This window comes from Coregonus lavaretus (genome assembly GCF_964263955.1).
Source record: "Coregonus lavaretus genome assembly, chromosome: 19".
Taxonomy (NCBI): Eukaryota; Metazoa; Chordata; class Actinopteri; order Salmoniformes; family Salmonidae; genus Coregonus; species Coregonus lavaretus.
In genome coordinates this window covers 20082946-20108501 of record NC_140006.1, presented here as the reverse complement: position 1 = coordinate 20108501, position 25556 = coordinate 20082946, and the positions used below count along the sequence as shown (strand labels likewise).

Here is a 25556-nt window from a genome sequence, read left to right as displayed (position 1 = left end):
TTTTACAGTACTTGACAACCCATTCAAAAAAGTATGACTGTCAGTTAATGTTTCCACTAAAACCAATCCCTTCCTTTTGTCAAATCTTTGACCTATCCTTGGACATATGTACTAAAACCAACAAAACAGCATATCTAGTGAGCCAACAGTTGTTCAGGTAACATGTATTGTCCATTCATCACACAGCTAGGGTAGTTCTACAGGTATACAGACAGGTAAGCTCCAGTAATTCTACAGGTGTAGTTCTACAGGTATACAGACAGGTAAGCTCCAGTAATTCTACAGGTGTAGTTCTACAGGTATACAGACAGGTAAGCTCCAGTAATTCTACAGGTGTAGTTCTACAGGTGTACAGACAGGTAAGCTCCAGTAATTCTACAGGTGTAGTTCTACAGGTGTAGTTCTACAGGTGTTTAGACAGGTAAGCGCCAGTAGATATGCAGGTGTACAGCAGGCTTGGTCCTGGTGGCCACAGCTGGTGCCATCTAGTCATCATGCTGCTCAAAACATAATGGGATGGGAAACAGTTAAGTTTCAGCAATGTCAACATTTCTGGGCCATATGACTCTAATCTGAATTTCTTACTGCCGTTATGCACAAATATTGAGAAAATGCCTCCCCCTGGTGGTCTCTAAGAGGACATTACTTTATTGTTGAGATTGAGAGCTGAATCCTGACTTGAGACATAACAAGTGCATTTTGGGGAAAATATTCCATTAAACTGTGTAGGGTATTTACACAAATGTACAAAAATATGCAGTAGGAAGTAGATAACATTTGTGATGAAGTTTGATGAGGAAGGTTTATAGACTTACCTCAACTATCTGTAATGGGTACGCATGAAGATCGCCGTGAGCGGTTACACATGTTCTTCTGTAAAACACAGAGGCAAAACACAAAGTCAATAATTGATAACAATAAGAAACAAAAACACTTCCTAACCTCAGCAAACCAATCAGTGCCTGTTTTAAAAATAGAACTACACCACTTCATAATATAGGGATTTTCTCTGTGGTAGTAAGCTGTGATAGTACCATACTAAGTTTCAAGTTTTAATGTCACATGCACAAATACAGTGAAAGCAAGCCTTCATTTGTTATTTAAAAAAGTTCAGGGTGCAAAATGTAATCAGCAATGAAAAATAAGGCAGATGTCCGCTCATTTATTGCCTCTTGGACAAAGGAATATGGATTCGTTTTACTGAAGGACCGGTCTGTTTGCGCTCTCTGTTGTAAAACTGTTGTTTGTCGGACATCAAGTGTACGGCGTCATTTTGAAACGAGACATGAGAAAAACTTCAAGGATGAGGCGGACAAGGCTGAAGGAATCAAAAGGCATAATCACCTCAAAGATTAAAGACATGCCTGTGTCTGCCAGAGAGTGTGGATGTGAATGACATCCCACGTCTGGCAGTTGTTGCATGATACTGTGACTCAGAGCAGGTCCTCTGTAGCTCAGCTGGTAGAGCACGGCGCTTGTAACGCCAGGGTAGTGGGTTCGATCCCCGGGACCACCCATACACAAACAATGTATGCACGCATGACTGTAAGTCGCTTTGGATAAAAGCGTCTGCTCAATGGCTTATTATTATTACGTGAGGAGCTGCTTTGTCTAAAACCCATGCATGGTACTACTAAAGGGGAAGATGTAGCAAAAGCCTTCACAGATCATTTTGAGGAGAGAGGTGTCGATATTAAAAACATATTCGCTATTACAACTGACGGTGCCATGCTATGGTGGGGAAACATAAAGGATTCGCAAAGCTGAAGATAGGATTGGCCACCCCGTGGTTAAATGTCACTGTATCATTCATCAAGAGAATCTGTGTTCCAAGATCAAGGTTGTGGTGCTAATGGACAGCGCCTCTGTTTAGAGAACTATGGAAGTCTTCCGTTTGTGGGCAATTAGATATTCAATAGACACAATTAGTTGTAATGCACATATGAAGATCGTTAGAAATTGTAGGATAAATTGTAAATTGGCACTCCACACAAAAAAGGTTGCTGACCCCTGATATACATGGACAGTTCCAATACCATATTTACAATGTGCAAGGATACTGGAGTGATGGAGGTAGATATGTATAGGGGTAAGGTGACTAGGCAACAGGATATAAGATAAACAGAGTAGCAGCAGCTTGTATGTGAGTGGGTGTGCGTGTGTGTAGAGTCAGTATAAATGTATGTGCATTTTATGTGTGAGTGAGCAGAAGATGGAGTGAGCGTGTGTGTGAGTGTGTAGGGTCCTGTAAGTGTGCTTAGAGAGTGCAAAAATAAAAATAAAAGGTCAATACTATGACCTCTATAAGGAGTGAGTAGGTGTCCTGTACCTTTTCATGAAGTCGGTGATGGAGGACTGGGTCAGAGAGCCAAGGATGCCTCAGCGCTTCAGAGGCACCTATCCTCCAACTGCACAATAACACACATACACATACACAAACATTGAGATAAATGTATAAACAGATTTAACATCTCTGTCTCTTGGCAGACTGTCCCCTTAAAGATAGATTTTTAATATATTGCAAAATATACTTTATATATTAAGCAATATATTGTGGAAGAAGGCAGATGTATGCAGGGGAGAAAGTAAGACGGTACGGTTCGGTACGCCGTCCCGGCAAAATAAATAGTGGGAGCCCTTTGAAGTGATTGTTTGATCAGATGAAAACATCATGACTGGTTGTGTTTATGCCACATTAAAAGGTAAAAGGTAAAGTTAAATGACAAATCTTTATGATTAGGCCCACAGAGATGCTATTGAATTTATAGGGATTCTAAATAGAATTCTATGATTATGCCCTCACGGCCGGCCCTTCCATTAGGCAGGATTAGGCACCCGCCTTACGTGGCAGTTTGACGAGGGAGGCCTTTTCCGAGCTAAACTGACCAAGACGCACCTCCAACAACACATAACACCTCACATTATTCTGCCTAAAAACAATGATAACTTCTCTCACCCAGTGGCATGAGGGCTATTTAGGTGAGCACTGATGCCACCCCATGATAATCAGTGCCCATTTTGTCCATGCCCAGCACACCTCTCCAGGCTGCTGTTGGTGAGACGCAGCGCTGCAGTGCTCCACCAACGCTCCATCAAATTAATTTAACATAAATGATGTAGCCTACGGTGGAAAGAGTAGCAGCCTATGTGGTTTTTCTGTAGCTCATAGACTGGAGACCAAATGTATAACAATGTCATGAGACAGACACTTTTTAAATCATTAACTTATGAGGAAGTCAAATAAAAAGGCAAATGGGCAGACATCAGATTTGGCGCGGCTGCGACATAATCAAACAGAGGTGGACAGTAATTCTTTTCAACAATTGTCTTCATTTTAATTCGACTTCACTAACAACAAGAGGAGCCTATTTTCCTATTCAAAAAAATAAGAAGTAGGCCTACCTGTTTGACAGACGCAATTATGCTATCCATAGATTTATCGGTATAGCTAAATCCTGCAAAACTGTCACCATGCATTCCTTAAATACCTCCGTGTCTGGGAAGGGCTTGGTGGGTTTGGTTAAAACCAGGGCTCAAATTGAGTGAGAAAAGGGCAAAAAGGATACCTATTGTTAGCTTTATATTTTGAAATAAATAAATAAAAAGTATCCAGATAATATGAAGCGTTTTATAACAATGCTTAACTCTGTGATGCCTTATGCTAGAAACAAGCTTTAAAATGCCCACAAAAGATGTGACTGATGACATTCTGAAGCTGAGCTGCAGCCTTCAATATTTGAGGAGACAAAACATTTACTTTGCTATTCTGTCCCTATTCATTGAGCTTTTCACTTTCTGAAAAGAGATGTTTAAACCCAGGCAGCTTTTAAGGAAGCACTTCTGTTGTTGGGTTAAGCAACGGATGAGTAGCCAGCAGTTGAAGCTTAACATTTACTGTGTCGGTTGATCCTCTGTCTGGGTGGAAAGGTAACTTTTGAAAGTGCCTTTCTTAAATTCATATGGATGTCTAACATTTCATTATTTGCAAACAGCAACCGTTTCGTTGCAAACAAGACACTCTGGTTTGACATTGGAGGAATATTGTAAGAATGCCTATTTCTCTGTCCATTCTTATGTGAAACTTCTAGTTATTATCCACTTTTCTTTGTAGACTTTTTCAATGACATTTTCTCTTGATTGCAATTGATTGCAATTAACATTTTTGTTTAATTTGTAGCAAAGGCCTATGAAATTGGCCTACTATTATGTTCTGTTCTACCGACTATTAGCTGAGAAGAAAAGCAGAACGTCCAGAGCCGGTCCTGTTAGGCCCATAAATGTTTTGGATGCACGCGCGTGCACACATAGGAGGTCCCATACCGGGAAGAAATTAAATCTACTTTCACCCCTGGATGCATGATACCTTTTATTGACGATGAGTAGTTTGGAGATGAAGTCTTTGGCCTCCTCTGAGATGTCTGTAAACTCTTCCTCGTCAAAGTTCCACTGGCAGGCCAGGATGTTGTTCAGAGTCTCGTTGTTATTGTCACCCAGGAAGGGACACAGACCACTGAGACTGTAGAAGGAGAGGAAGAACCTTTAGTGTGTGTGTGTGTGTGTGTGTGTGTGTGTGTGTCTGTGTGTGTGTCTGTGTGTGTGTCTGTGTGTGTCTGTGTGTGTCTGTCTGTGTCTGTGTCTGTGTGTGTGTGTGTGTGTGTGTGTGTGTGTGTGTGTGTGTGTGTGTGTGTGTGTGTGTGTGTGTGTGTGTGTGTGTGTGTGTGTGTGTGTGTGTGTGTGTGTGTGCTTACAGCATATATGTAATGACTCCCAGACTCCACATGTCGGTGTTGAATGACACAAAATCATAGTTGACAACTTCTGGGGCCAGGAACTCTGGGGTGCCGAAATTCACTTGCAATTTCTCTCTGGGATTGTATCTGGGAGGAATACATGTTCATTTTGAATAGGAATCTATTAATACAAATACAATATTATAATACTGTATGCAGTGATACATCAAATGATCTAAAATTATCTGAATGAAACCGAGATCAATGTGAATTTGAAACCTACTTTCTGGCAAGTCCAAAGTCAATGATCTTGATTTTATTCGTGACTCTGCTCACACATAGAATATTCTCAGGCTGAAAGACACAACAAAAAAAGGAAACCCTTCAAGGTGAAGAAATACCAAGACACAGGTAGACAAGTGGTTATCTGTTGTGCACAATCTGTATTGCTATGCTCTCAATAACATCAGTGGCTACAGACAACAATTAACTCTGGCACTGAACACTGAAATGTTGATTTATGTTCACTGCCCCTGTCAAATACAGTGCGGTTGTTTACCTTGAGGTCTAGATGTAGGATGTAAATCTTGTGCATGTGCTGCAGGCCCTCACAGATCTGCCTGATGAACATGACCGTGTCCAGCTCCATCAGAGTGTAGTTCTCATCGATGATCCGGTCAAAGAGCTCCCCACCATCCACACTGCAATCACACACACAAAAACACATTGTACACTCTCAGAAAAAAGGGTACGGTTAGGGGGTACAGTATTATTCCCTGGGGTACAAAAATATCAAAATACACATAATATACATTCAGAGGTACACATATGATCTCACATGGTACTGTTCGGTACCATGTGTGGATAATCTAGTATAATGGTACATTTTTGTATCCAATATGTTTTATGTGAAAGGTACAATCATTGGAGGCATGGCTTAGTGGAGGTATGGCTTTCAGTTAGTTATTTTTGCCCACCCGTGAGTGGAAGTGTTGTACCTATGGTTATGTTAAGGTTATGGTCTATGGTTATGTTAGTTAAAGTTTTAGCATGTCCGCTGCATGTTCTGAAGTCTTTAATTAAGGCTTACATGAGTTCATGTAACAATAAAGAGCTGTAATAAATATTATAGCGACCTTAACACAACATTGAGCGACCTTGTCAAGAGGAACAGACCTCTTGTCGTAATGGTTCATGTGTTGGCTTGACAGTTGCTGGACCCAGTCCCGGTCGGGGCTACCCTTAGAATTTGTTACATTGGTGTCAGAAGTGGGATGGCGGAGAGGCGTGTACACGTGAGGGACTTGGCATAGAGAAGAGGTACATTTTTCCAATTAAAAGGAACAAACGGCTTTGTCACTGTGGTTGTACTCTAAAAAGACAAATGTGTACCTTTTGTCTCCTTTAAGGTATGAACTGCAAGGGTACATGTGATGGGCATTCTGAGTCTTTTTCGATGAGCCAGATCATGTTGCTCTGTTCAGGCTCCCAACCGGCTCTTCATTCAAAATGCTTAAAAATCTACCTACAACCATGATATATATATATTTTTATCTCTTATACAAAGCCCAAAAGTAGCCTACTATTATGATAGATTGTGAAATGCGCTTTTAGAAATGTTTTACGCACTTCAAAAATGAGCGTGGACCAGAATGACACACTCTCCCCACTATTTATTGTTTCTGCAGTGAGGATTCACCATCTTTAGATAATTATCTTGTAACTTATCTGCAGATAATCATTGTTTGGAGCTCAAAAGGCAGTATGCAAATCTGGGAACCAAATGAATGTCTCTTTCACCGATGCAATTCGGTTCCCGACGTTCACCAAAAAGATGCAATCAAAAAGAGCCGTTCATTGGTGAGCGACCCATCACTGAAGGGTACAATTATGTACCTATAACTAATGGTACAATGGACGTACATTACAGGGTCAATATCATACTGGGTAAACTTACTGTGACTGTTGTAATTAAAATGGTCAAAAATAAACAAAAATAGCTTCTTAGCAATAATTTTGCTAGGACTGTCTGGGAGTGGTCTGATTGGAGAGGGGAAAACTGAAAACGAACTGTTATTGGCGGAGAGGTTTGGAATTCTCTTTCTTATTTGTCTATTAATTAATTAACTAAAGCTCTTTAACTTTCACAACACAATAACTGTTAGATATCTGAAACATTATAACAAAGATGCATTTATTGATCACTTGAGTATAGTTAATTGGGACCTGGTACTTCCATGTCTAGATATGGATAAAGCATGGGACTGTTTCAACTGTTTCTTAAGCATTGTGGATAAAGTGGCTCCATGGAAAACTGTAAGAGTTAAACAAAGAACTGAACCTTGGATGAATTAAGAAATCCTTGAGGCCATTAAATCAAGGAATACTGCATTTCGAGAATATAACAGAACCAAAGAGGAAGATGCCATCACTAGACACAGAACCCTAAGGAACAAGGCTAGTCAGGTGACTGAAGATGCCAAAAAATATATTTTAAATACAATATTGGTGAAAATAGGAATAATCTCAGGAAGTTGTGGCATTCCCTAAAACAGTTGGCATATAGTGATAAACAGAAACAAATTGCAAAAGCTTGGGTCTTGAGGTCAATGGAGAAATTACGTTTGACAAGGAAGTGGCAGCTAAAAATCTCAATATCTTTTTCACAACAGTTGCCTCAGATTTAGTTGAGAAGCTACATGGTTGTACTGGAGTGTATGGGGAGGGTCAGGACCAAGGCCATTACTCCAAGATGAGTGTACAAGCTGATGCCTTTTCCTTTACAGCAGTGTCTCAGGCTGAAGTTGTCAAGAGACTGTTTGAACTAAACTGCTCTAAAGCTACAGGCCTCGACTATATCCCTGACAGGCTTTTAAGATATGGTGCTGAATTTATTGCCCCCTGTGTCACCCATTTAATCAACATCTCTATTGAGCAGGGAAAGGTTCCCACGCATACGAAACATGCTAGAGTGATCCTATCCACAAGAAGGGCAGCAAAACACACAAGGGAACTATAGACCTGTATCTATTTTGAGTGTGGTGTCTAAAGTGCTGGAAAAAGTACTTTACTAACAGATGAATATATTAGCAATAATAATATTTTATATGAACTACAGTTTGGCATATGAAAGTCCCACTCCACTGACAAGTCTATTGTTTTTAACTGACTTTATCAGGACATTTCTGTGGAATGGTAATGCTGGATCTGCAGAAGGCATTTGACAAGGTTGATCATAGGATCATGCTTTTGGTTTTAACAGCAGGGCCATTGACTGGGTTAGATCCTATTTATCTGGTAGAGACCAAATGGTGGATGTTAATGGAAAACTTTCTAGCAGTGGTCACCAACCTTTTATGACTCAAGATCACTTTCACAGCCAAAAAGCAAGTCGAGATCTGCCGCTCAAAAAAATAAAAAAAACATTACTTTAAAAAATGTAACATTAACCTAATAAAAACAGTTCAGACGGCCCTGTATATGTGCCTCGAAACCTTAATGACTTGGAGAAGATCTGCAAAGAGGAGTGTGTCACGCCCTGGCTCTGGGGACTCTCGTATGTTGAGCCAGGGTGTTCATTTCTAGGGTCTAGTTGTTGTATATCTATGTTGGCCAGGGTGGCTCCCAATCAGAGACGGCTGTCGCTCGTTGTCTCTGATTGGGAGTCATACTTAGGTAGCCGTTAGGCATTCATTCATTGTGGTTTCTTGTTTCTAGTCTGTTTATGTTAGACCGTGAACTGTCACGTATCGTTTGTTGTTTTGATCGTGTGATCATTAATTAAATAAATATGTTCGCATTCAACGCTGCGCCTTGGTCCTCCTCTGTAGACGACGATCGTGACAGAAAATCCCACCAAAACTGGACCAAGCAGCGAGTCGAGGAGCCATCGCCAGGGAAATCGCTAGCAGATCTCCGTGGCAGCCTCGACTGGGTCAAGCCGAGTGAAGAGCAGAGAGGGTGGACTTGGAAACAGTGGAGGAAGAGCTTCGACTGGGTCAAGCCAATTGAGGAGCTGAATAGCGGGAGTTGGAAGCAGAAGAGCGAGAGTTGGGCGAGAACTATAGAGGCCTGGCCCACGGGGAAGAGAGACCCCCAGAAATTTTTTAGGGGGGGGCTCACGACGTCGGGGCAGCAGGAGGCCGCGATAGAGCGGTCCAGCGGGTTGGCAGAGGAGGCCGCCAGGTTACGGGGGCCACTGGTCGAAGAGGGGATGGAAGGTGTAGAGGCACGGCGAGAGGTACTGGGGTGTGTTACCAGTCCAGTCCGGCCCGTTCCAGATCCCGGTGTAGGGCCAGTGGTGTGTGTCCCCAGTACGGTCCGGTCTGTTCCTGCTCCCCGCACCAAGTCAGTGGTGCGCTTCGTCAGCCCGGCTCGGCCCGTTCCTGCTCTCCGCACCAAGTCAGTGGTGCGCTTCGTCAGCCCGGCTCGGCCCATTCCTGCTCCCCGCACCAAGTCAGTGGTGTGCTTCGTCAGCCCGGCTCGGCCCGTTCCTGCTCCCCGCACCAAGTCAGTGGTGCGCTTCGTCAGCCCGGCTCGGCCCGTTCCTGCTCCCCGCACCAAGTCAGTGGTGCGCTTCGTCAGCCCGGCTCGGCCCGTTCCTGCTCCCCGCACCAAGTCAGTGGTGCGCTTCGTCAGCCCGGCTCGGCCCGTTCCTGCTCCCCGCACCAAGTCAGTGGTGCGCTTCGTCAGCCCGGCTCGGCCCGTTCCTGCTCCCCGCACCAAGTCAGTGTTGCGCTTCGTCAGCCCGGCTCGGCCCGTTCCTGCTCCCCGCACCAAGTCAGTGGTGCGCTTCGTCAGCCCGGCTCGGCCCGTTCCTGCTCCCCGCACCAAGTCAGTGGTGCGCTTCGTCAGCCCGGCTCGGCCCGTTCCTGCTCCCCGCACCAAGTCAGTGGTGCGCTTCGTCAGCCCGGCTCGGCCCGTTCCTGCTCCCCGCACCAAGTCAGTGGTGCGCTTCGTCAGCCCGGCTCGGCCCGTTCCTGCTCCCCGCACCAAGTCAGTGGTGCGCTTCGTCAGCCCGGCTCGGCCCGTTCCTGCTCCCCGCACCAAGTCAGTGGTGCGCTTCGTCAGCCCGGCTCGGCCCGTTCCTGCTCCCCGCACCAAGTCAGTGGTGCGCTTCGTCAGCCCGGCTCGGCCCGTTCCTGCTCCCCGCACCAAGTCAGTGGTGCGCTTCGTCAGCCCGGCTCGGCCCGTTCCTGCTCCCCGCACCAAGTCAGTGGTGCGCTTCGTCAGCCCGGCTCGGCCCGTTCCTGCTCCCCGCACCAAGTCAGTGGTGCGCTTCGTCAGCCCGGCTCGGCCCGTTCCTGCTCCCCGCACCAAGTCAGTGGTGCGCTTCGTCAGCCCGGCTCGGCCCGTTCCTGCTCCCCGCACCAAGTCAGTGGTGCGCTTCGTCAGCCCGGCTCGGCCCATTCCTGCTCCCCGCACCAAGTCAGTGGTGCGTTTCGTCAGCCCGGTTCGGCCCGTTCCTGCTCCCCACACCAAGCCAGTGGTGTGCGTCGTCAGTCCGGCACAGCCCGTGCCTGTTCCACCGGTGCCTGGGTCGGCACGGGTCAGCTGCGTCACGCCGGAGCTAGAGCAATCCGCTCCACCAGTGTGCAGTCCAGCTCCGGTCAGCAGGGCCAGACCGGACCAGGGGTACTTTGGGGGTTTAGAGAAGGAGTGGGGGTCATGTCCGGAGCCGGATCCGCCGCCGAGGCGGAGTGCCCACCCGGTCCCTCCCCTGTTGTGTTTGGTTGGCGCGGTCGGAGTCCGCGCCTTTGGGGGGGGGTACTGTCACGCCCTGGCTCTGGGGACTCTCGTATGTTGAGCCAGGGTGTTCATTTCTAGGGTCTAGTTGTTGTATATCTATGTTGGCCAGGGTGGCTCCCAATCAGAGACGGCTGTCGCTCGTTGTCTCTGATTGGGAGTCATACTTAGGTAGCCGTTAGGCATTCATTCATTGTGGTTTCTTGTTTCTAGTCTGTTTATGTTAGACCGTGAACTGTCACGTATCGTTTGTTGTTTTGATCGTGTGATCATTAATTAAATAAATATGTTCGCATTCAACGCTGCGCCTTGGTCCTCCTCTGTAGACGACGATCGTGACAGAGTGGAACAAAATCCCTCCTGAGATGTGTGCAAACCTGGTGGCCAACTACAAGAAACGTCTGACCTCTGTGATTGCCAACAAGGGTTTGCCACCGAGTACTAAGTCATGTTTGGCAGAGGGGTCAAATACTTATTTCCCTCATTAAAATGCAAATCAATTTATAGCATTTCTGACATGCGTTTTTCTGGATTTTTTTGTTGTTATTCTGTCTCTCACTGTTCAAATAAACCTACCATTAAAATTATAGACTGATCATTTCTTTGTCAGTGGGCAAACGTACAAAATCAGCAGGGGATCAAATACTTTTTTCCCCTCACTGTATGCCTGACCCGCCAATATTGTTATTCTCAGACCATATTATATTTCAAAATTCGCGCTTTGATAAAAAAAAATTGATCAGTTGGTGTAGCACTTGCGAGGCACAGCTGAGCATAAATAGAAATAATTTTCATTTTTATTTTACTGGACTGATGGTACCTGCATCTGATGGTCATGGTGCTTTCAAGACAACTGTGAACTTGGAAAAACGATTTTCCCCAATCGGATTGTCTTGAACGCACTGAAGTCGGAAGTTCCCAGTTGTTTTGAAAACTGCATTAGTCTCAGAAGCCTTCCTTTTCTGCGGTGAGACTGACCAGAGAGAGGACACAGTCTTCCACCTGATGGAGAAAATCGAGTCGCACCGCATCTGCCTCAGGCACAAATTCATTTTGTTCCTATGACCAGAGAAAGTGCAATACTCCTCGTAATAAAGATATACACTACAGTTCAAAAGTTTGGGGTCACTTAGAAATGTCCTTGTTTTCGAAAGAAAAGCAATTTTTTTTGTCCATTAAAATAACATAAAATTGATCAGAAATACAGTGTAGACATTGTTAATGTTGTAAATGGCTATTGTAGCTGGAAACAGCTGGTTTTTAATGGAATATCTACATAGGCGTACAGAGGCCCATTATCAGCAACCATCAGTCCTGTGTTCCAATGGCACGTTGTGTTTGCTAATCCAAGTTTATCATTATAAAAGGCTAATTGATCATTAGAAAACTATTTTGCAATTATTTTAGCACAGCTGCAAACTGTTGTGCTGATTAAAGAAGCAATAAAACTGGCCTTCTTGAGACTAGTTGAGTATCTGAATTATCAGCAATTGTGGATTTGATTACAGGCTCAAAATGGCCAGAAACAAATAACTTTCTTCTGAAACTCATCAGTCTATTCTTGTTCTGAGAAATGAGGCTATTCCATGCGAGAAATTGCCAAGAAACTGAAGATCTCATACAACGCTGTGTACTACTCCCTTCACAGAACAGCGTAAACTGGCTCTAACCAGAATAGAAAGAGGAGTGGGAGGCCTCGGTGCACAACTGAGCAAGAGGACAAATAAATTAGAGTGTCTAGTTTGAGAAACAGGCACCTCACAGGTCCTCAACTGGCAGCTTTATTAACTAGTACCCGCAAAATACCAGTCTCAATGTCAACAGTGAAGAGGTGACTCCGGGATGCTGACCTTCTAGGCAGAGTTGCAAAGAAAAAGCCATATCTCAGACTGGCCAATAAAAGAAAAGATTAAAATGGGCAGTCTGAGATATGGCCATTGGAACACAGGACTGATGGTTGCTGATAATGGGCCTCTGTACGCCTATGTAGATATTCCATTAGAAATAAGCCGTTTCCAGCTACAATAGCCATTTACAACATTAACAATGTCTGCACTATTTCTGATAAATTTGATGTTATTTTAATGGACAAAAAAATGTGCTTTTCTTTCGACAACAAGGACATTTCTAAGTGACCCCAAACGTTTGAACGGTAGTGTATGACGAGCTGCTAATAATAATACAATCGCAGGGCTATCGATACACTTGGCTACTCATTCAATGCAGAGCGAGTGGAAGTAGAGAGAAGCACGTTTTATGTTTTGTAATAGTGTTGAATAAAAACAGTGTTGAAAGTGCTGAATAAAACTTAGACATGAACTCACTCATAAAAACAGCAGTTCTCTGCTGTATTGTAAATTGCTTTTGTATGTGGATGACTGCTCTACTGGTGTCCCACTTTAGAGCAAAGCCTCAATAGAAGAGATCCTTAGTACAGTTATCCAATATCAGTAAATTGCTTTCAGATAACACATTTAACTTATTTGGTTCCAGAGTAAAGCTGGCAAGGTCACCTGGTTTTAGTGTCAAAATAGGCAACTCAGTGGTTACACCAAAAACATCAGTCAGCTACCTTGGGTGTGAATTGGATAGGTACCTGACTGGTGAGACTATGGCCCTGAAGGTTTTAACAAAGGTAAACCAAAAAATGTAATTCAAAATATCTTGATGTGACACCCTAAAGACTCTGGCAGGTGTGCTAGTTCAGTATCACTTTGATTATGCGTGCACATCACGGCTCACCAGCATCCCTAAACATCTAAAGAATAACCTACAGACCAGCCAAAACAAGCTGGTGAGGTTTTTACTTAAACTCCCCCCACTCATCTGGAGGTCGAGCATTTTAATCAGCTAGAGAAAAGGTTCATATTAATTCAGCTTGGTCTGGTCCATAGAATCATTACTGACTCAGCTCCTAGGTACCTATCAAATAATTTACTTATATTAGAGATGTCCACCAATACAACACCAAAGCCAGAAACTCTGATATTGCCTGTTTTAAATGTAAGAGTATCTAGTAAGAACACCTTTTTATATACCCTCGCTGTTGTCCAAAACTCCATCCCACAAAAACAGGCTGAAATTTCAGGCAGCCTTTTCAACCAGCTCTTACACTAAAAGGGCATTATCATTTTCACAATTTCACAGTATTATTCCAACCTCATAGTGTGGAAATATATATAAAACACAGGAAAAACACATTTGTGACTGCACTGGGCCTTTAAAGATGTGGGTTGAGAAAACATTGCGAGAAGGAACAGACAGCAAGACAGAAAACCATAGAGATACAATATAATGCTGATAATGTTCCATTTAATTTTGTGTAGGGAACGTACTATTCCAGCACCAGGATGATGTCATTTCTGGACTCGTAGGCGGCGTAGAGCTGGATCAGGTTGGCATGGTCCAACTGGTTCATGACCATGATCTCATTCTTGACCACCTCCTACATACCAAACACACACAAACCACACAATGAGAGGTGTCAGATGTTCACTTACAGCTAGCAGGCAACGTAAGGCTTCTCTTTTCTGGGTCAAATTAAGACATTTTGAGAAATATATTCCCCATCCATGTAGAGTGAAAAGGCCTTAGAGCGTTATGTTCCGATGGCTACTTCCACATTTTGAATAGAAAACAAAGTAGTTTTCAAGGAAGCTACAAGGATGTGTAGAGGTTTTTACATGCATGCAAATCATGTAAAAAATGACTTTGTACCTTTTCTTTCTGACTCCGGGCTTTGATGATTTTGGAAGCTAGGGTGAGACCTGAGGAGTTTTCCATGCATTTGTGCACCTGGCCAAAACGACCCCTAAGAGAGAGTAAAGATAAGTAAGCTGTCTTCAGTTCAAAGTTTCTGAGTTACATCTGTCTGTGTCATTTTATGATTTATAATGGGAACGTTTCAACGTAACCATACTCCCTCAACAGGGGTCAGTCTGACTAAGACTTGCCAAAACTATCACCTGTAAGTCACAAATCCTAGAATGTTACACATGAAGATAATACATCCCCTGAATTGAGTGGGATCTCATGGTCAGAACTTGAACTATCAGAATTATTTTATCAGTATGTCCTCAAATACAAAATCAGATCTCTTCCAATACAGGAAAGTAATATCATTTTGTGAAGGTATTGTATTTTGTATTTATTTATCCTTTATTTCAATAAATGAGAGTAGGAGGCCTCTCTTTGAAGATTTTGATTAACACTTAGCGATTAGCTACCAGCTGGCAGAGGGGTATGGTTTCACATACCCTGAAGGCCTCGAGTAAAAATAACTTTGGAGTTATGAACCAGGGGAGAGGAGAGGAGAGGAGGGGGGAGGGTTACACAACTCAACTTGTCGAGGACCTCTCTTCCTCTCGCTCGGTCTTTGATCTAGGTCAGATACGGTTTGTTTTGTGGGTTCAGTTCCAAAAGACCCATTGGAGAATGTACTAATTTATAATAACTCAGTATGATGCAGAACAGAACAGTCTTCCTCGTAAAACTGACTATCCTACCGATCCTTGACCGGCGATGTCATTTACAAAATAGCCTCCAACACTCTTCTCAGCAAATTGGATGTAGTCTATCACAGTGCCATCCGTTTTGTCACCAAAGCCCCATATACTACCCACCACTGTGACCTGTACGCTCTTGTTGGCTGGTCCTCACTACATATTCGTTGCCAAACCCACTGGCTCCAGGCCATCTATAAATCACTGCTAGGCAAATCCCCACCTTATCTTAGCTCATTGGCACCATAGCAACACCCATTAGTAGTATGCGCTCCAGCAGGTATATCTCACTGGTCATCCCCAAAGCCAACATTTTCTTTTGGCCGCCATTCTTTCCAGTTCTCTGCTGCCAATGACTGGAACGAACTGCAAAAATCTCTGAAACTGGAGACTCTTATCTCCTTCACTATCTTTAAGCATCAGTTGTCAGAGCACCTTACCGATCACTGCACCTGTACACAGCCCATTTGAAATTAGCCCACCCAACTACCTCATCCCCATATTGTTATTTATTTTGCTCATTTGCACCCCAGTATCTCTATTTGCACATTCCAGTGTTAATACTAATTGTAATTATTTTGCACTATGGCCTATTTATTTCCTTACCTCCATAACTTGCTACATTTGCACACACTGTATATATATTTTCTGTTGTATTTTTGACTTTATGTTTTGTTTTACCCCATATGTAACTCTGTGTTGTTGTTTTTATCGCACTGCTTTGCTTTATCTTGGCCAGGTCGCAGTTGTAAATGAGAACTTGTTCTCAACTGGCTTACCTGGTTAAATAAAGGTGAAATAAAATTAAATAAATAAATAAATAAACAGAGTGTGATGGAGAGGAGTCGTTGATAGCCTGTGCTCCCTGAGGAGCGATAGGCCTAAGGAGGCACTATTTTACGTTCCTAGTTGAAACATTGCAGGAATAAATAAGAGATAAGATCACTTAATTTGTCAATTGCACACAAGGTACAAATTAAATGTACTTCTGCTTTTAACCCAACCCCTCCGAAAGAAATACAATACATACAGGTTTTAGGAGAGGTTTGGGCGGCTGCCACACTGGGCGCCCGGGAAGCTGTTGTTGTGGGGGGTTAAGTGCCGTGCTCAAGGGCATAATGGCATCTAGGATTTGATACTAGCAACCCTCCGGTTGATGGCTCACCTCTCTAACCCCTAGGCTACCTGCCGCCCATGTGTTATTTCACATGGATACACTTGTTCTTGAATTTGAAAATGAACAGTTGAAAAGTCATTTTTACCTCCTGGTTCAAGTCATCATGTATCGCTAGGAACAGGATTGAAACACTTACCCTCCTAGAACCTCAGCTCTGTTGATGGTGTAAAAGTTGTTGATCTGGTTGGGTTTGGCCGACACTATCCGATGGTTGAATGGAGCCGGTGGAGGAGGGCTTTTGTCTAAAGGGATATAAAAATATATTATTCTTTATTCATCCTTCATTCAACCAGGGAAGTCACATTGAGAATGACATCAAGTGAGCCCTGGCAAACAGTAGCATGGAGGGGAAATATAAGCTAATCAGTTAGCATGTGCCTCTAGTAATGGTACCACATGATTGTCATAATCAAGTTATCACCCTGTGCTTACTAACACGCTGTGGTAAACATAACAGGAGATACAATGTTGGTTATGCAAACTTCAGTTCTCTCATACTTTGTTACTCCTAGAGAGCATGCTTTTATATCCAAATTCAATAAGGTTATGAACATTTTCTACACAAAGAGATAGCAATTGCCACCATATCAGCAATCTATTGGACTTCATATTAGGCCCGAATCCTAAGATCTGTTTGCGTAACGCCAGTCTTCCACTGAGATCAATGTGTGATTTATGGAATCTTGTGCACATTTCAAATTAAGATTCCACTTATCACCTTTCCCCCATACTTAAAGCCACAGTACCCCATAATGATGCTGGTCCTCACCAATAAAGAACTGTTCCCCAGTAGACTGCTTGACTTCTGCAGCCTGATCTTTCCCCAGCCTCTCCTTCAGCTCCACATGGATATCCACCCCGTCTGCCTTGAAGACGCCCCATCCCTCGTCCTCATCCTCTGTCCTCTCTGTTTCCTCCTCCTCTCCTTCTCCTCCCTCTACCCGACTCTTCTTGTGGTCCTCTACTCCCAGGTCTTCCTCCATCACCCGACGCTTACTGCTGGTGCTGCCTTCCTCCATCTGGTCCTGTTCTTCTGTCTCCAGAGACAGAGAGGAGGCACTTTTGTTGTGCTCTTCACAGCTGGAACAGACAGACATGTTTTAGAAAATGTGGAATGTTGTTTCGCATTACATTTTAGCAGACGCTCTTATCCAGAGCGACTTACAGGAGCAATTAGGGTTAAGTGCCTTGCTCAAGGACACATCAGCAGGTTTTTCACCTAGTCGGCTCTGGGATTAGAACCAGCAACATTACATTTACATTTTAGTCATTTAGCAGACGCTCTTATCCAGAGCGACTTACAGTTAGTGAATACATATATATATATATATATATATATATATTTTTATACTGGCCCCCCGTGGGAATCGAACCCACAACCCTGGCGTTGCAAACACCATGCTCTATCAACTGAGCTACATCCCTGCCGGCCATTCCCTCCCGTACCCTGGACCAATTGTGCACCGCCCATGAGTCTCCCGGTCGCGGCCGGCTGCGACAGAGCCTGGATTCGAACCAGGATCTCTAGTGGCACAGTTAGCACTACGATGCTCAGGAGACTAACCTTTCGGTTACTGGCACAACGCTCTTAACCACTAAGCTACCTGCCGCCCCTGTATATGTGGAAGAGACGAATCAGCACATAGAGCACTTGTGAAGTAGGGCAAGCGAGAGGTAGAGTAAGATAGTGCGAAAGGGAGACAAAGAGAGAGAAATAAATAAATACATAGAACGAAAGAAAGAGGAAGAGATTGTACCTCTCGGGAATGGAGTCAGTATCTCCTGGAGCTTCAGGGGAGGGTGGGAGAGGAGGGAGATCCTTTACTGACATATCAACAGCTTCTGATGGGCCTTTAGAGAGTGCAGTATCCCCCTCTTTCTCCTTCTCCCCCTCTTTCTCCTCCACTCCTCTTTCCTCCTCAGGCTGCTCTGTGGTTTTCAACAGCTCTTCCTCTTTCTCCTCTTCCTTAGATTCATTAAGGTGGTCTTCCTTCTCCTCCTTTTGTACAGCCTCCTCCTCCTTCCTCTCTTCCACTTTTAGTCCATCTCCTGCTGCCACCCTCTCCTCCTCAGACAATGACTCCACGGGGGCCTTGGGGCCCTCAAGGATAAAGTCCAGCAGGTTTGGGCTGAGGGACCCCTCTGAGGCCCCTCCAGATCCAGCCTCCAGGTCCAGGAAGCCGTCAGGGGTGAGCTGCTGCTGCTGGTGACCTGATGATGATGATGATCTCTCTGCATTCTCCCTGTTGAGCTTCTGAACCTCCTCTAGCAGCAATGCCTGCTTCCTAAGGGAGATGGTATCTGCAGAGGGACAAACAGAATGTCAGAGGGGACACAGTTATATTTAATTGAACCACCTGCATGAATGTCACTTTGGTAACTTTAATCAGACAATTGGACAATACCTCAGAATGTCAACACACTCCTAGTACCCTCCTGAGAGGAAGGCAAGTGGTTGTCTGATGTTTCAGTCTGACCTTTTGAGCTCTTTGATGTTTCTGTGTCATGATGTACAATACTGTTGTTTACGTCTGACAGGAAGTATGTTGTGACTAGCCAGTTCCCCTTCCTTTGGCTAAAAAGAAAGTATCGATTTTTCCTCTCCCAATTTCAAAGCTTTCAGAACAGGTGTTGTTTACATCTCACATGTTACATGTTGTGAGTGCTGCTGTGTGTGATTTAGGTTGTTTTGACTAATAAAGGTCACTGTGTGGGTGTGTGTGTGGTGTATGGCTGTGAGGTGCTATTGACACATTTGAATGTGCTGTGATGTGAGCACCTGCTGTGTCTGGGGGCTTCTTCTTTTTCTGTGCTTTCAGACCCTTCGGGCTCAGACCCAACTTCTCCTTCCCATCCTTCTTCTTGTGATCTTTTGGCTAAAGGAAAGGAAGAATGAGAGATAAGATCATCACGCTCTGCATTTGTTCTGCATGTCAACATTCTTTAAAATGAGGTTAGGTATGTATATTTCCCATAAACCACTACCAGAATGCAATTACAATATTTACTGCTCAGAAGCTTCATGAAAACATGTTTTCTGTGAGCAATTTATCACATTAAAAGTTTCCGCTGGGTTTGCAGGTTGCAAGGAAATGTCACGATCGCTGACTGAAGCGGACCAAGGCGCAGCGTGATAAGCGTACATTCTTTATTAGTGTACACACACGAACCAAAACAATAAACCAAAAGATACGTGAAGTCCTAGGTTATACACAAAACCTTAACGGAACAAGATCCCACAAAACTAACATGCCAAAAGGCTGCCTAAGTATTGTCCCCAATCAGAGACAACGAGCTACAGCTGTCTCTGATTGGGAACCACCCTGGCCAACATAGATATAAACGACCTAGAACAAAAAACATAGAAAACTAAACAATGAAAATCCACACCCTGGCTCAACATTTAAGAGTCCCCAGAGCCAGGGTGTGACAGGAAATGATTTGGTCCATGGAGCTTTGTTGTCTTGTGACTATGAGTGGTCTCCGGGTGCTGGGTTTGGGTTCACATGCAGGGTTTATCATCCCTTGAGTCCCTTTAGTGGCTTTAGTAGAGGTTGTTTTCTGTTAAGAAGACATACAGCATAGCAATGCTAGTTGGACAGGGTGAATGGCATGCAACATGAGATGGATAAAGACACAGTTAGGGAGGGTAAGGAGGAAGGGTGAGGGGTGGTGAGGGGGGTGGGTTACAATTGAACAAGAAAAATGAAAAAAAAAAAAAAAACTGTAAGTCGCTCTGGATAAGAGCGTCTGCTAAATGACAAAAATGTAAATGTAAATGTAAAAATGGAAACAGTACATGAAAGAGTAAGGAAGAATTACATTAAAATGGCCGTCAAACATATAACCTAGCCTTATCAGTTGTTATATTCAGGGTAGCACCCTAATACTGCATTAATATGCATTAATATAAAGACAAACTTGTTTCAGTCAAAGCATACTGTTGATTGCCCACAGCAGATTAATGGATAGGGTGTTACATATGTAAGAGGATGTGAATTTTTAGCATATCACCTGTCATAGTGAGCAATAGCATGCCATGCCGACCCTGAGCGGAAACATTTCTCGCAACCAACCAAACAAGTCTTGTCAAACAGACTTCGGTAAGGCAGGTCTCACTAGTACTACAGTAAACGCTCCAGTCCTTTTATGAGCAGGTCAACATCTTAAAAAATGTCTCAAGGCATGACCCTTGAGGGCCTTTTAAGTGTTGTTGGTTGTGAGGTAAGCACTGCTCAGTAGTAAGGCAGAGGATATATTTTGAGGATGGGGTTTCCACAGTAACAGCAGTGTTTCTTCCTGAAGGACAAATCTAAGGACGGGGGGGTTGGGTACAGTGTGTGTGTGTGGGGGGACTAAAGCGACAGATGTCTGTGGTAGACAGACATCTCACACCTTGGAGGTGAAGGGAGCCGGCCGGAGGCTGAAGGTACCACCTGACGAAAGCTCTGACGACAATGAGAATTCCTGGCGATCTGAGTCATACAGTAGCCAATAACAGAGGTATGTATGCTGCCGTAACGTGTGGACTTATAAACCGTAAACATCTGGTTTTCAGGGATACAGTATCTTCAACTTAGCTTCCTTTTCCCCTGAAAACCGGATGTAGGGACCCCGCTCAGACGTTTATTTTATGCCTGCTACGTTAGATTAGGACATATATGACCTCAGAGTTGCTGTTTCAGTTCTAACCTCAAATCAAGCTGAAAATGTTATGTCTGTATCAAATTTGCCTGTTTTGTGCTAGAACTGTGTTGAAATGGAAGGACCCTTAACTAACCAAATAAGGGTCAACTACATTAAAATGATCCGATACCAGTACCTATTTACAGTACCCCTTTCCTTATTTCCTAGTTCATCTACTTTACACTACTCTACACCATGAAATGTGGAAACTCTTACACTACACTGTATCTCATTCACCATCTAAATAATTTGGTCAATGCTTGATTAGATCTTTTTTTATAAAATCAAATAATAGACCCTGCAGGTAATTGACCCTGGGCATGAAAACAGATATCTGCCTGGCATCCACCCTCATGCCAGTGATGGAGAGTGATGGGGTACCTATAAGTCCCGCTTAAGGCTTTACAGTACTACCCATTGACCTTCAGTGTCTGTGCCTAAGTCCACACTTCAAATAAATTCAAATCAAATTTTATTTGCCACATGTGCCGAATACAACAGGTGTAGACATTACCGTGAAATGCTTACTTACAGCCCTTAACCAACAAGGCATTTATTTTTTAATAAAAAAGTAAAATAAAACAACAACAACAAAAACTTGTTGAGAAAAAAAGAGCAGAAGTAAAATAAAATAACAGTAGGGAGGCTATATACAGGGGGGTACCGGTGCAGAGTCAATGTGCGGGGGAACCGGCTAGTTTAAGTAGTTGAGGTAATAAGTACATGTGGGTAGAGTTAAAGTGACTATGCATAAATAATTAACAGAGTAGCAGCAGCGTAAAATGATGGGGTGGGGGTGGGGGGGCAGTGCAAATAGTGCAGGTAGCCATGATTAGCTGTTCAGGAGTCTTATGGCTTGGGGGTAGAAGCTGTTGAGAAGCCTTTTGGACCTAGACTTGGCGCTCCGGTACCGCTTGCCGTGCGGTAGCAGAGAGAACAGTCTATGACTAGGGTGGCTGGAGTCTTTGACAGTTTTGAGGGCCTTCCTCTGACACCGCCTGGTATAGAGGTCCTGGATGGCAGGAAGCTTGGCCCCAGTGATGTACTGGGCCGTACGCACTACCCTCTGTAGTGCCTTGCGGTCGGAGGCCGAGCAGTTGCCATACCAGGCGGTGATGCAACCAGTCAGGATGCTCTCGATGGTGCAGCTGTATAACTTTTTGAGGATCTGAGGACCCATGCCAAATCTTTTCAGTCTCCTGAGGGGGAATAGGCTTTGTCGTGCCCTCTTCACGACTGTCTTGGTGTGTTTGGACCATGATAGTTTGTTGGTGATGTGGACACCAAGGAACTTGAAGCTCTCAACCTGTTCCACTACAGCGTGTTACTGCTGTTCACATTGGATCAAAAATGTCAAGTGCTTGTTGAAGTTGGAAGGAAGTGACTGCCACTTAAGCCCAGAGGAATTGGGTGTAAAGTTCATCTTCCACAACACAAACAGTGCTACTCATTGTGCTTGGATTGCTTAGCCCAGTGCAGTAGACAGTTGCCACTATGATTCAAATTAATCTCTTTATGTTATCTATTCAGTACCAAATCTAGTCAACCAAACGCTTCCAGTAACTTCCCTAAGATAAACAAATATATATATTTCGTCACATACACTGGATAGGTACAGTGAAATGTGTTGTTTTACAGGTTCAGCCATAGTAGTACAGCGCCAACAGAGCAAATTAGGGTTAAGTGCTTTGTTCAAGGGTACATCAACAGATTTTCACCTTGTCGTCTCGGGTATTTAATCCAGCAACCTTTCAGTTACTGGCCCAACGCTCTAACCAATAGGCTACCTCTCACCCCTGTCGCTACCTGTCACCAATGAGTCCTTAACCAGTTCGATCCCTATTTAAGCCACATGCCTGCTACTAGTACATCGGCAAATACATTCTACCGGCCCAGCACTCCATCCCCAAGCAATACTATGAATCTGAAAACAGCATCTACAGCATATAGAACCACTCCACTATTAAAAACACACTCCCCTATACAGGTCAATCATCTTCTGCCTATTTTAAGCCACTCAATCTGAAGAAGTGTCAACCTCTGTGAAATGTATCACACAGTTTAAAGTACAGACATTTACTAGACCCTTTAGATCAATGGCTGTTTGACAATGTTACTATGGCGGGAGGTAAATAAGGTACATGGGGGTGCCCTGAATTGTAATGCATATATAGGTAAGAAAACTCACGTACACAACACACGTCACTGAAACCGTAGTACACCTACAGGATTGAGGGGGTGAGAGAGACAGAGAGACAGAAAGTAAGAGAGAGAGAGAGAGAGAGAGAGAGAGAGAGAGAGAGAGAGAGAGAGAGAGAGAGAGAGAGAGAGAGAGAGAGAGAGAGAGAGAGAGAGAGAGAGAGAGAGAGAGAGAGAGAGAGAGAGAGAGAGAGAGAGAGTGAATGACAGGGAGAGAGAGAGAGCGAATGACAGGGAGAGAGAGAGCGAATGAGAGAGAAACTGACTCATCACAATGTGTTTACACGTGATTCTCTACTAGCCGGGGGTTCAGGCCCTTTTAAATTAGAAATGCACCGCAACATGCAGGCCAACTCCATAAGCAGCATTACCAAACCTTGCCCCATGCATTCCAGCGTGGCCCTTTCATGCCCTCCAGGGGGTTCCTACACGCAGCACGCCACATGCCTATGTGGTCACATTTAAGGCTATCTCCAAGGGAGAATGCAGGCTAATATACAGTATGACCAGGGCAAGAATTTGGGCAAGTCTTCTGCTGTAGGTGGCGCCATATTATTTTTATTTTGGTTGAGCATTGTAAACAGATGTTGTTTTTCATATCCGACTGTACCTGATCATGAGGTGGTGGATAGGGCTGCGGTAGTCACAAAATGTTGTCAGCCGGTGATTGTCAAGCAAATAACTGCCGGTCTCACAGTAACTGACCGTTAAAACATATAAACACATTTAGCATCTCCTGGCTTCCAAGCATAGCCTACAAGCCAATGATGCAGACCTTTGGAACATCTACATTTTAAAAAGTATAATAAATCAATTTAATATAGCCTACACCATTACCAAAAATCCATTTTTTATTTTAGACAGGTCTAAAGAAACATGATATGAAGAAAATGTTATCTATTTCAGAAGAACAGAATAGCATATGTTGTGTTGTCCTTATGTTAGGCCCTGATCTGGCTATGCCATATGGCTGTGGGCTACACTACTTCATTTAGCAGACAAGATTTGCTTAGAATTCCGTGGCATTATTTTATAGTATGAAGAATACAATTGAACATAGCTGAATAAAATAGAAAGGATATTTTCTCCAAACGATTTGAGGGAGTGCGCACATGCGGCTATTCTGTGTTGAGCGGTTAACAAAGAAACGGGTCCTCCTATATGCTTAATTTAGAGTTATTTATTCAACTTTAGTTGTGATACATACGTTAGGCTATATGTTTTGATTTTTAATACATTCTAAGGCTGCATGATGTGAAAAGTCGCATTAAAAGGCATGAGCTCTGCTTAGTTTTTTTGCAAAGGCTGCACACACTTCATCAGTCTCTCATTCACAATTTGACAAGCACTTGTTAATGCCTCAAATTTCCAAGGCATCCCCTTTGTGTGGCCGTAACGCCCCCTGAACAAATCCATGCAATTTGCGGCCAGTGGCCATTGTGCTGAATGTAATAATTATAATTCCCTTCTCCCGGCTGCGTGCTCTGAAGCACCTCTCACTCACATGGCTCTCTCAGATATCTCAATTCTTATTCACCAATGCCCGTCACGTGATCGGGTACTTCTCACAGGCTACAAGTGAAGACAGACACATCGGGGATGCAACTGCACATGTCCTTATCGAATTCCGAGGAAAATATGGAAGATGTTGGAAGCACTGTCCACATTTACTTTTCATCAGCCAACAAGATGAGTAGGCCTAACAAACAGCAAAAGCACTAGCCTATGTCAATCTACTATCCCCCATAGTACAAAAGTTGACCCATTCTATTCTGTGCGGGAAATAAATATTCCAACCATAGTCTGGGACAGTTGTGGGATGCGATAGATCCCAAATTAATATAACCACTAGCATCAAAACATATTTTAAAAGCAATGAGGTTGACGCAACAAATCAGAACGTTTCGCTTAAAATGTTACACTATTACACTATGTCACGATCGTCATAATGATTGGACCAAGGCGCAGCGTGATATGCGTACATCTCTTTAATGTGTACTTAGCAACACGATACAACATACAAAACAACAAAACGAAACGTGAATTCCTCGGTCATGAACACAAACCAACACGGAACAAGATCCCACAAAACACAAGTGCACAACAGGCTGCCTAAGTATGGTTCCCAATCAGAGACAACAAGCAACAGCTGATTCTCGTTGCCTCTGATTGAGAACCACCCCGGCCAACATAGAAAACACATGAACTAGAAACTGAACATAGAACACAAAACATAGACCCTACACAACCTGGCTCAACATTTAAGAGTCCCCAGAGCCAGGGCGTGACAGTACCCCCCCCAAGGCGCGGACTGTGACCGCGCCAACATAAACCCAAAAGGGGAGGGGCCGGGTGGGCATTCCACCTCGGAGGCGGATCCGGCTCCGTGCGTGACCACCACCCTCTAACAACCCACCCATAGCGCCCCTGGTCTGGTCCCGCTGGCTGGAGCTGGATTGCTTAGTCTCCGGTGTGGAGCAGGCACGGGCTGTGCCGGACTGACGACCAGCACCATAT

At 44.0% G+C, this 25556-nt stretch overlaps 1 protein-coding gene across 1 annotated transcript in view; it reads right to left on the bottom strand.

Moving 5' to 3' along the window:
* Positions 1 to 816: 816 nt before the first annotated feature.
* LOC311146998 (uncharacterized protein) overlaps positions 817 to 25556 on the bottom strand; it is a gene marked incomplete at both ends in the record, with an annotated part of 35227 nt that continues 10487 nt past the window's right edge. The window contains 13 exons of the mRNA XM_084183594.1: positions 817 to 873; positions 2330 to 2408; positions 4364 to 4516; positions 4749 to 4877; positions 5014 to 5084; positions 5290 to 5431; positions 13811 to 13920; positions 14193 to 14286; positions 16291 to 16396; positions 16924 to 17234; positions 18098 to 18455; positions 18934 to 19030; positions 19626 to 19715. Of these exons, the coding sequence (XP_084039720.1) occupies positions 817 to 873; positions 2330 to 2408; positions 4364 to 4516; positions 4749 to 4877; positions 5014 to 5084; positions 5290 to 5431; positions 13811 to 13920; positions 14193 to 14286; positions 16291 to 16396; positions 16924 to 17234; positions 18098 to 18455; positions 18934 to 19030; positions 19626 to 19715 (1797 nt within the window). The remainder of the gene's footprint in view (positions 874 to 2329; positions 2409 to 4363; positions 4517 to 4748; positions 4878 to 5013; positions 5085 to 5289; positions 5432 to 13810; positions 13921 to 14192; positions 14287 to 16290; positions 16397 to 16923; positions 17235 to 18097; positions 18456 to 18933; positions 19031 to 19625; positions 19716 to 25556) is intronic.